Raw genomic sequence first — 11,694 nt, 5'->3', positions numbered from 1 at the left:
CCATGTGTATTTTTGCTGTTCTCCTGTCTAGTGACTTTTGAATCCTTGATCCCTAAGTGGAGTCTCGGATGCATAGTAGGGTCTCAATAAATATTGGATAAATGAATGAACCGTTTATTATTTTAGTGTGCAGAGGGGTCCAGTGTCCTCCACTTGTAATGGCCCTTGGGTCAGGAGCCAATGTGGGAACTCTATGTGTGCAAAAGTGTCCTAGGTGTGCTCGCTTCGGCAGCACATATACTGAAAGTGTCCTAAGTTACACACCTAGGAACCAGGAAATAGTCCTAGGCAGGTGCTCTGTGAGTAAGTCCTGCAGGAGAGCACCTAGGAGGGCAGAAAATGAAATTGACTTTTCATTATTTGCCTGTTAGTGAGAGAAACTACCATTTAAAAGTTGTCTGCTCCTTTATACCCAGCTGGTATTAGGACATGAGTACTTCTTATGTTGTTTAGACCTAACTATTTATTTATTTAGTTTTGGAGACAGGGCCTCTCTCTGTCACCCAAGCTGGAGTGCAGTGGTGCAATCATAGCTCATTGCAGCCTCCAACTCAACCGATTCTCCTGCCTCAGCCTCCAGAGCAGCCTGGTCTATAGGTGCATGCCACCACACCAGGCTAATTTAAAAAAAAAAAATTTTTTTTAGAGATAGCTTTCACTATGTTGCCCAGGCTGGTCTCGAACTCCTGGGCTCAAGCAATCCTCTCACCTCACCCTCCCACAGTGCTGGGATTACAGGCTTGAGCCACTGCACCTGGCCAGACCTAATTATCTATTAAATGGAACTGTTGGCCGGGCGCGGTGGCTCACGCCTGTAATCCTAGCACTCTGGGAGGCCGAGGTGGGCGGATCGTTTGAGCTCAGGAGTTCGAGACCAGCCTGAGCAAGAGCGAGACCCCATCTCTACTAAAAATAGAAAGAAATTATATGGACAGCTAAAAATATATACAACCCACTGAAACCACACTGAAGCATGGGCTGCAGGTGCCCAAACCTGCACCTGCTCTGGGCACATGGTCCAGATCCCATGGTCACAGGAAATGCCTTAATTATCAGCATCACCCTCCAAAACCACAGGCAACTAACTCTTCCTGGGGGAGGAAGGCTTCACTCCTCCCTGCTCAATCCCAGTGCCACCAGCCTCTCTTAGAGTCCACATCTTGCAGCCTCACCCCTAAAAGTGAGTTTCCCAGGATGTGGGCGTTTTTGGATCAGAGACATGGCTATCATGTGTGGACCGGCTTCACTGCAGGGGTGAAGAGCACAGGATCTGCCTGGGTTCAAGCCTCCACTTACTGGCTGGGTCAACTAAAACAGGTGGCTTAACACACTTAGGCAAGTGCCTTCGGCTTCCTCTTCTGTAAATTGGATACAAATGGCATTCACTGCGTGGGGGTTGTTATGAATCTTAAATGCCTTAAGACAAGTAAAGCCAAGTTAAGTTAAGACAAGTAAGTGCTTCAAGCATTCACCATTATTTTCACTAAATTTGGCGCCAACCCTCACCCCCATTTGTAGCTGCTAGAGCACCAGAGCTGCGGCTGGAAAGGAATCCCCCGTCCGGGGCCTGAATTTCCCAGAGGTTGGCCCTGGCTCCACCACGCGCCTGATACAGGAAGCGAAAGAGCCCGGCCGGCGCTTAGTAGGTGCTAGTGCCCTTCCTCCTCAAGGGCAGCTCCCAGGCTGTCCCAATAAAGTTCAAATCCATTTTGTTGAGCTCCTAGCAAGTCTCCTAGGCTCTGGGAGAGTGAGGAGCTGAGTATTCTCAGCTGTAGCCATGAGCACTGAGAGAGGTCTCCTCGGGGACACCGTCTCTAGAAACCATGACCTTCAGGTCCCACACGGGGCTTCGGAGCCCAAACCCACCCCCACTGCAGACACACCCTAGGGAGAGTGTCCGCCCTGGAGCCCCACAGGGGAGCCCGGCCTAGGAATTCTGGGCCCCTAGGAGGGTGGCTGTGCTTTGGTCCCTGAGAACAGGATTCGTGGGAGGGACAGCGGGAGTCGGACCAGCCACTGCAGAGACTATCAGGGCCGCCTCAGGGTGGCTTGAGGGCCCGTGTGAATCCCCCTTGGGGATGGACTTCCAAATATGACCAAGGGCACCTCCGAGGGGGCCTGCTGTCCTGCCGGCGGCGGGGGGAGTCGGCAGATACTTAAGTAACACAAACATTTACTATTTACTGAGCGATTAGTGTGCTCTGGGAGAGGAGCCCTACTAAAGGCTTCCACGGTGCCGAAGCCAGGTGGCGCCAAAGGGCCACTGACACCCCCTGCCCGGCTCTCGACGCCTTCCCTCCGGGCCCATCCGACGACCCGGACTCCGGACGGACGGAAACCGCAGGTAGGGAAGGAGAGGGCGCCAGGGCCAGGTTCAGGGGTACTGGTCAGGGATCAGGGGCTCGGAGGACTCCTGAAGGCCATAGGGCACTCAGGCCAGAGTGGGCGGGGCTTGAGCCCCAGGAAGGTGGGGCCTAAATGTGGGCGGGGCCGTGCATAAAGCAGAAGGCGGAGCCTGAGGGAAGAGGTTGAATTTTGTTCCTTGCTTGGGCGGTACCCGTGCGTGGGCGGAGCCTGTGGGCGTCTTTAGCTGGGGGCCCGGCCCGGCAGGGGCTCGGTGTAGGGGAGCCCTGGCCTCGGGTGAGGTGCGGAAGCCGTGCGTGGGCGGAGGTGCGGTGACGGGGCGGGGCTTGCGGCCGGGGGCGGGGCCTGCTGGGGGGGAACTTTCCACACCCCCTGGAGGAGTTCGCAGGTGCCCGGACGGAGTTAACCGCTCTGAGGGCGTCCGAGCTCTGCGAGGGGCGGAGCTTGTGCTTCGGGGCCCGTGACGCCGCGAGGAGGACCTGTAAACTCTGGGCGTAGTTCAAGCCTCCGGGAAGCCGGACGGACGGCGCGGCCAGTCTCCGCGCGAGCCAGGCGGCGGAGGCGGGGCTTACGGCACCGGTGGGCGGGGCCCGGGCAGGAGCTCTGCGGAGTCTGTGAGCTGGCAGGGGCGAGGCTGTGGCTTTGGGGGCGGAGCCTCTGGAGAGCTCCCCGGGGTCTGGCGGCTGTGGTGGGCGTCGCTTAGGCCGCGGGGACGCGGCTGCGGATCCCGGTCTCCCGCGCCTGGGCGGGGCGGGGCTTGAGGCACGGGGGCGGGGCCTGAGACGCGGCTCCCGGCCTGGGCGGGCCCGGGCCCGGCGCGGGCGGGGCCTCTGCCCTGGGAGGGCCGTCTGTTTAGGCCCGCACGCAGCTTCGCATCTGGTGCTCATTACCAGATGACAAAGAGCCGGCTCTAGGCCCCCTTCCCCACTCCCATCCTCCTCGGACTGCACAGCATTTAACTCCTTCCTGCCCTCGGGGCGCTCTGGATCCCCTGCTCGGGGTCTCGGGGCAGCGCCACACCTTCCCGTCCGGGCCAGCCCCATCGTTCCCCTCGCGCCGCCCGCACCTCCTTCCCAGACCCAGGCGTCTGGGCCGCCCCGCGACCCTCACTCCCATCCAGCAAACCTCTCCGACAGCGTCCCCGAGGTTAAAAGTTGGGCAGGCTCTGGCGGGGACGTCTGGTTTGAGTTAGGGGAACGTGAGAGCGAGGGGACGGGGGCGGTGCGTAGCGTTCCCTCCGCCCCCTCCGCGACCCCCTGGTTCGCCCCCAGCTCCCTCCCTCCTCTCCTGGGTCCCTGGGGCGCAGCCCAGCCTTCCAGCCCGTGCACAGGCCCTGGGCCTGAGGGTGGCATAGGGCTCCGGGTAGGGGAGGGGGCGCTTGGCCACTCCTCCTCGCCTGCCCGGGTGGTCGTGGCGGCACTGTCCTGTCCTAATTACAGGCCCCAGAGAGGCTGCAACTGAAAAATTACAGAGGCGGTGGGAACTGGCGCCTCCCCCACCCTGGTCCGACACCCTCCCCCTGGGGCTGTGAGCCTGGGATGAGGGAGGTCACCCCCACCAGGCTGTGGTCTTTGACCAACCTCTCCTCTAGTTCCCGGGACACCTCGGCCCTGAGCAGCGGAGCCCTCCCTCTAGCCGGGATCTGCACAGCACTGTCTGCCCTGGCTCCGCTAACCCTCACCGGGAGGAGCAGAGCGTGGCCCCAAAGGGGAAGGCCTGGCTCCTGAGGCTGCCCGGAGAGTTGTGACGTCGCTCCTGGGTCCCATCCTCTCTCCGTCCCAGCCTCCTAGGCTCTGATTGCCATCTCTCCCCAAAGCAAAAGCGAGCATCACCCCCAAGAGCAAATACAACCCAGAGGGGTGGCAGCACCCTTGCATGACCCTGAGCCCAGCCCCCAACTGCAGTGCAGCCTAGGAGGCTGGGAAGTGAGATACCAGAATAAAGTCAGGAGAAACCCACCGGATGCCCCCTTCACTGCCCTGAATCACCAGCCCCAGAGCCTACCTTGACCCCTACATGCCAGTTTGGCTCCAGTTCAGCAGAAGTCCTCATTCCACAACCCTCCCCCAGACTCAGCCCCACCTTCTTGGAGTTTTGGTAAAAAGAGGAATAATACAAAATTCTCCCCATGCCAAACCTTCCACTCCTGGGCTTGCTGTGCGACCTTGGGCAAGGCTCTGCACTCTCTGGGCTGCTTCCCTGAGAATCTCTGAAGCATGTCCTCCCTTAAGGGGTCTTACCTTACCTCTTTGGGGGCCCAGACAAACTGAAGGAAGATCCCCTCCTTTTACTGAGTCCTCCCAGACTCCCCTCAGGCACCAGTGGGGGTCAGAAGCTTTGGGTGAGGTTGGCACTTCCTTTATTGGAGAAGACCCCCGCACCCACCCCGTGAGGTCCTGGGGGCCTTGTTGTATCCTGTCGGGAGTGCTGGGCCAGGGACAGAGTTCGTGAGAGCCAAGTCTCATGGTTGACAGAGAGAAGCCTGGCTGGACCTTGGGGGCAGGAAGCCCTCTGTCCAGCTGGGCAGTCCCCATGGGTCCCTCGTGCAGCCTCGGCCATGTGTCCAGCGCACGCCCCTACCCCTACCCCATCACACACTGGTTCTGCAGGTCTGCACTCCTGTGAGGCTGCCCCTGGGGGGCATGGGTTCCGTTGGGCCCTTGCTCCCAGTGTGGGTGACCCAGCGATAGCAGTCAGTGACGCGCTTGTTGGGCGCATGGGGGCCACAGCGAGTGCAGTACACGATGCCCAGTGCAAGTAGGACCACCAAGAAGACGCATGTTGGCACCAGGAGTGCCACCAGCAGCCACCGGTCATCCCTCCGGCTGCGGCCTCCCAGATTGGCCTCCCCCAGGGCCGTTGGGGCTGCTGTGGGGGCCACTGAGGGCAGCCATGGGGCCGACCTGGCATTGGGGCCACCTTCCCTTGGGATTTGGGGAGCTTTGGAATGGGGATGCGTAGGGCTGATGGGTGAGGTCTGGTTAGTGGGGCTCTGAGAGGACAGGGGAGTAGGGAGGGCAGGGGGTTGGGAGGCAGCAGGCACAGGGACTTGATGGGCAGGGGACACAGGGGACATGGAGTTGGTCAGAGAGGTCTGGACAGTTGGGATAATGGGAAGCTGGGTGGCCTGGGTTCTCAGAACAGGGACGTCTGGGGCCAGAGAGGGTTCATGGGCACTGGGGGTGGTGGCCAGGGGGGCACGGTTGGCTGGGATTCGAGGCAAATGGGTGGTGGTCTGGGCATCAGCAACCCGGGTATCTGGGAACATGGGGGACTGCTGGGCAGGGGAAAGTTCAGGGTGTTTGGTTGAGATAATGGGGGGCTGGTGGGTAGGGGGCCTTGCTGAGTGAGTGACAGAGGTAATTTGGGGTTGGCGGGCAGAGGGCAGATCTGGATAGTTGGCTGCGATCGTGGGGATCTGGCGGGCAGGGGGCAGAGCTGGGTGCGTGGCAGGGACCATAGGAAGCTGGTGGGCAGGGGGCAGTGTGGGGCGCGTGGCAGAGACCACCACAGGCCGGGTGGCAGAGAGCACTGAGGAGTGGTAGGGGACCCTGGGGGCACTGAGCGGGGGCAGCCAGGTGGGCCCCGGGTAGGGTATCTGCGGCCCTCCGCCCTCTGGGAAGCTGGGCCTGTAGGCCAGCGCAAAGTCAGGTGGCTGCGTAGGCTCCATCCACAGGAGCCCAGGCATCTCTGTCCAGCCACCATTGAAGGCCTCCCAGGCCCCATCTTCATCCTCCTCTTCCTCCCCATCATCCAGCAACTCGTCATCCAGCAACTCGTCTCTAAGGTCCTGGGAAGCCCGGGCGCCCATGGCCCCTGCTGGGCTGCAGCTGATGCCATCAGCCTCCAGCTCGTGACCCTCGCTGCAATAGCACTCGAAGCCACCAACGTAGTTGACACACATCTGCTGGCACACCCCGGCGATCTGGCACTCATCCGTGTCCACACAGCGGTGCGGCTCATCCTCAGCTGGCCGGAAACCCAGGCGACAGTGGCAGCTGTAGCCTTCTGGCCCGCCGGGCTCACACTGCTGCTCACACAGGGCCTGGGCACAGGGGTCCTCGCAGCTGCGCCCGTCTGCTGCCAGCCGGAAGCCCTCCGTGCAGCGGCAGGACACATGACCATCCACCTCCTCCACACACTCATGTTCGCAGCCCCCGTTGTCTGGGCTGCAGCCAGGCCCTGGGCACAAGGGCCCAGTCCGTGACCAGCCCACGCCACCCTCAGGCTTCTTCACGCAGAGCAGAGAGGCTCCCCTGCCAGCCTGGCACTGCACAGCGGCCACAGAGCCAAAGGGCAGCCACTCAAACTCTGTGGAGACCAGGTGGAAAGGCGTGGTGTACACGGCCGGCCCAGCCTGGCCCGCCTCCTCTGGCAGTGCCGGGCAGGCACCCTCGAAGCCAAACTGGCACAGGTAGCCGTCGACGGCCAGCGTGCACGAGCCCTCAAGCCAGCGATGCTCGCCACCCGCCTCAAGGGCCACGCAGCGCTGGGCCGGGCAGGGCCCTCCGGTGGTCGGCTGGGCCCAGTTGGTGAAGGCTGTGTCCTGGTCCCCCGTGGTCCACGTGAAGCCACGCAGTGGGCGCTGCGGCTGGCATTGCCGGGCCTGCCGCTGCAGCCCAATCCACAGCAGCTGGCTGGCCGGGCTGGTGCCCAACAGGCTGTCCACGCGCCGGGCCTCCTCTGGGGTCCGCGGAGTGGCCAGGTCGCCCCCCAGCTCACGGCAGGCCCTCCAGGCCTCCAGGAAGGTGCGGCGCCGAGGGAAAAGCACGTAGCAGCTGCCCGGGCCGCAGGCAGCTCGGGGCTCTGCAGCCCAGGGGTCCTGGCCCAGTGTGGGCACCACCGCGGCCGCCCAGGCCAGCAGCAGGCGCAGCAGCATCGCGACGCCCCCCGACTGGCCTGGCCTGGGCCAGCGGCCGCTCTTGACAGGGGGAGGGACCAGGGCCCCTGGCGGGCGGGCCAGGGGCGGGCCTCGGGCGGGCTCAGGCCTTGTAAGGAGTGGGCTGGGGAGGCTGCCAGCTCCCTGCTCCCGCTCCCCCGGGGCCACCAGAGCAGGAAGCAGCGGGGTGGGGGGTACTGGGGGTGGGGGGAGGGGAGGAGGCGCAGTTAACGGCCGCCCCAGGCCCCACAGGGCTGGGAGTCGTGGAGGGGGACCGCCTGCCTGCACAGGCCAGCCCACCCTCACAACACTCCCATGTGTGTGGGGCTCAGGGCTGTGGGGTGAGGTCGCTTCCCAGGGACTCGCACAGACCCAAATCTGGACACACCAACCTCGTCACACCCGTGAGCTGTCTCAGCCCAACTGCTTGCCATACGTGAGGAAACATACTCTGGCCCGTTCCCTGCGCGTCACACGTGTGTGCACACGCCTCTCCCCACGCCCCGTGCGAGAGCGCGCTGTCGGGCACCCTGTCTGTCCGTTCACCGCACTGTGGGCCACGCGGGCCTGCACAGCCCCTCCCCACACGCACACACGTTCTGGCATGCTAACCCCCTCGGGTGCACGTACAAAGATGGTGTGGTATTGTACATGGCCTGACGTATGACGTCCCCCCTCCTTCGTGTGCAGGGCCTGATTGGGAACCACCTAGATCACCCAGGCCGGGACATCCTCAACCTCTCATTTGTTTCCTAAGCCCCTGCCTCAACCTCCCCACCCCCCAGCCTTCTGGCTCCAGCTGGGCTAGCTATCATGTGGGGGTTGGGGAGTGAGGGGGCCGGGGGCTGCCCTCCCTTCACCCTGCTCAGCCTGGGGCCCTGGGAACCTGGGCGTAGAGGGGGAGGAGGCGGCCCCCAAACAGGAAATGCCTCTCTGGGCTCCTGCTGCGGAGGGCAGAGTGCGTGGGTTAGGGGGCCCGGTGGGGGCTGGGCTGCACTCAGGGTGAGTGGGGCTGGCTGTGAGGGGACGGGGCAAGGCCATGTGTGGGCATGGGGCACACAATGACACATACGTGTATGTGACATAGGCTTCACGTGTGTTGAGCCCTCCCTGCCCCCAGGGCCTGCTGTGTGGGCCTGGCCTGGGTCTTCTTCCTGCCCCTCCTGGAGGCCTCTGGAGACTGGTGCACTGAGCCTGTCACCCAGGCTGGCCCCTGGGGAGCTGGTTGGTGGATTAACCCCTGAACGCACACTGCACTCTTAGCAGAAGTCCTGAATGGGGAGGTGGAGGAGGGGTTCTGTCTATCAGTGCCCTGGTCCAGCTTCCCACTCTGCCACTGATCTGCTGTGTGACTGCAGGGAAGTCACTGACCCTCTCTGGGCCTCCATTTTTCTTATCTGCAATATGGGGTAATGAGTCAGGCCTTTTAGCTCAGCAGGGCTATTGTATCATCGCTCTCAGTGTTTGCAAATGTGCTTTGTCAGCTGCCAAACCTAAGGCACATGTTCCCTAGCTTCTCAGCAAATCTGGGTGCGGGTGAAGACCAGGGCAGGTTTTGCTAGCCACCTCAGTGCCTGGACGGGCCCTGCACACCCCACCAGTCCCGCTGAGGACCAGGGCTTGCAAAGCACTTGCTGTATGCCCAGAAGTTCCTTCTTACAAGGTCTGTGCCTGTGAAACACAGAATTATTCCCCTTCTCAGGAAAGAAAAGCCAATGTGGGGCAGTTCGTCCGTCCATGGGCGCAGGCCCAAGCCCTTGCACTCCTGCTTGAGCCTCTCTTTCTCCCACACCCCACAGCCAGTCTCCTTGCAAACCCCCGCTGGCTTCACTTTCAAACAGGTCCAGAATCTGACCCCTTCCCGCCACCTTCTTTGCCACCCACCCCGGCCCATGCCACTGTCCTCTCCTCTCCTTTCTGGTACCCCCGACAGCCTCTGCCCTGGGCCCTCTCGCGCCCTCTCTGTCCTGCCAGAAGGATCCTTTCCTGAATCAGACCCAGTCACTCCGAGGCCCCCAGCTCACTCAGAGGAGAGGCCAAAGTCCTGGCCGTGGCCTCCAGGTCTATTCAATGCAGACTACTCACTCACTCTCTTCCCCTCAACACCCTCTGTCCCATCCACTAGGGCAGGTCTGCTCCTTGCTGTCCCCAGGCGCTCTCGCTCTCTCAGGGCCTCTGCCTTGGCGGTTCCCCTGTGCTCCTGCGCTGTCCCTGCTCTGCTCTATTCCTGTCCTTGGGTCTCAGCTGGAGCAACACAGAATCCCTGACCACCGTCCCCCCACCCCACCCCCCATCCCTGCGGCTGGCTCCACTTCCCCCTGTGCATGTATCGTTCGTGACACGGTACATACTATAATAACTTGGGGATTTGCTTTTATGCCCTGAGTGCCCTGGCCAGGGTGGCTCAACTTGGCGTAACTGCTGTGCAGAGCTGCAGGGTCGCTTGTTGCAAGGACTGCGCTGTGAGATGTTTGGCAGCATCCCCGGCTTCCACCTGGATGCCAGTAGCACCCCTCCAGTTGGGATCATCAAAAATGTCTCCACACATTGCCAAATGTCATGTTTCCTGGGGACAGTAATGCCCCCCGTGGGGAACTTCTGCCCTGGGAGACTGTGAGCCCCATGAGGGCCAGGCCGTTGTCTCTTTCCTACTGCAACTGTCCCCCAGAGCCTAGAAAGCTCCCGGGCCCACAGCTGCTGCTCAGTAAGGGTTTGCTGAATGAATGAGGCTCAGATAAGTGAAGAACCTGCTCAGAGAGCTGCCGTCCTAGAGCTGGAAGATCCCTGGCAATCAGCAAGTCTTTTTACAGATAGGTAAACTGAGGCACAGGAAGTCTTAGAGTATCAGTGGCAGGGCGGGGTCTCCTGATTCTTACCCCAGTTCTCTTTTTGTTTTGTTTTGTTTTTTTCAAAAGGCACTTCCAAGCCTAACCAGTTCTCTTTTGGCTGTAGCTCCCTGCGGCATAATTTGAGCAGAGTCTGAGGGTTAGGCCTGGTGTCAAAAAACAAAGATAGGAGGAAGACACCCTGGAGAAGGCACGGCCTGGACAAAATTGTCTAGGTAGAGCTCAAGATGTGTTTGGAGAACACGAAGGACCCCTCTGGGCCTGGGGTGGTGGACGTGGAGGGGAACAGTGAGAAGGAATGGGGAGAACATATCAGAAGGGAGTAGAGGCCTGGTGTGCAGGGTGCTGAAGCTGCCCCAGAAGGCTGGGCCTCCGTCGTGGAGGCCATGGGGAAAAGAGGCATGATGAGAGGTCTCCACCACTGGTGTGCAGTGGGTGGAGGGGACCAGAGGCCAGGGACCAGTTAGGAGGCTGTTGCAATCGTCTGGGAAAGGGGAGGGAGCTGGCTGGAGCACCCGGCAGCAGGGCGGGCCGGGCTGGGGGAGGCAGCCTCTGGAGGCTCCTAGGGGCGGTCCTGAGCCTGGTCCAAGGGTGTGGCGAGCCCAGTCATGACTCGGGCAATGGCCAGTGCGGGGGCGTCTAAGGGGACGGCTGCAGGCCGTCTGGCAAGTGGGTGGGTCAGATCAGAGGTTAGGACCTTCAGTGGGGGTGAGGGGTGGGGGGACAGGCAAGTGAAGCAGTAGGAAGAGGGTCAGAGGCTAAATTCCAGATGTACTGGCTGGGCCTACTTGCAAGTGGAGGGAAGCCCAGGCCACACTGGGGGATGGAGAGGGAAGGAGGGCACCTCTGACTCCAGCAAGGCTAAGGGTTTGCTGGATAGAGAATGTGACTTGGAGATGCACCTGGGTGCCCAGTTTGGGAAGGTGTCTAGTACTCACCAGCCGCCTGCAGGTTAGGTGAGGTAGGATTGAGGTTGCCTAAGAACTTTCTGCCCTAATTGGAATAGGGGATGCAGTGGGCACAGCATCAGGGATCGGGGTGTGAGGAGCTGTAGAGGGGGCTGGTTGGGGTCTTACTTGTCCTGCTCATCCGTTTGAGCCTAGCACAAAGAAGATGCTAATTGATGCAATAAATGCTTGAAGGATGGGTGGATGTGTGGATGGATGGATGTGTTGATGGATGGATGGGTGGATGGACAGATGGATGATGTGTGGATGTGTGGATGGATGGATGATGTGTGGATGTGTGGATGGATGGATGGATGGATGTGTGGATGGATGGATGGATGGATGTGTGGATGGATGATGTGTGGGTGGATGGATGGATGGATGCATGGATGGATGGATGGATGGATGTGTGGATGGATGATGTGTGGGTGGATGGATGGATGGATGCATGGATGGATGGATGGATGGATATGTGGATGGATGATGTGTGGGTGGATGGATGGATGGATGCATGGATGGATGGATGGATGGATGTGTGGATGGATGATGTGTGGGTGGATGGATGGATGGATGTGTGGATGGATGATGTGTGGGTGGATGGATGGATGGATGGATGTGTGGATGGATGATGTGTGGGTGGATGGATGGATGGATGCAT

At 60.9% G+C, this 11,694-nt stretch overlaps 1 protein-coding gene across 1 annotated transcript; it reads right to left on the bottom strand.

Annotated features, from left to right (window-relative positions):
• Window positions 1-4,708: 4,708 nt before the first annotated feature.
• CD248 (CD248 molecule) lies at window positions 4,709-7,260 on the bottom strand. Its single transcript, XM_069470371.1, has one exon. The coding sequence runs from the start codon at window positions 7,241-7,243 to the stop codon at window positions 4,955-4,957; it is 2,289 nt and encodes a 762-aa protein (XP_069326472.1). The 5' UTR covers window positions 7,244-7,260; the 3' UTR covers window positions 4,709-4,954.
• Between the last annotated feature and the right edge of the window lie 4,434 nt (window positions 7,261-11,694).

Source organism: Eulemur rufifrons, chromosome 6 (assembly GCF_041146395.1).
Source record: "Eulemur rufifrons isolate Redbay chromosome 6, OSU_ERuf_1, whole genome shotgun sequence".
Lineage (NCBI taxonomy): Eukaryota > Metazoa > Chordata > Mammalia > Primates > Lemuridae > Eulemur > Eulemur rufifrons.
The sequence above is the reverse complement of the archived record's forward strand: the minus strand, read 5'-3'. Positions and strand labels throughout refer to the sequence as shown.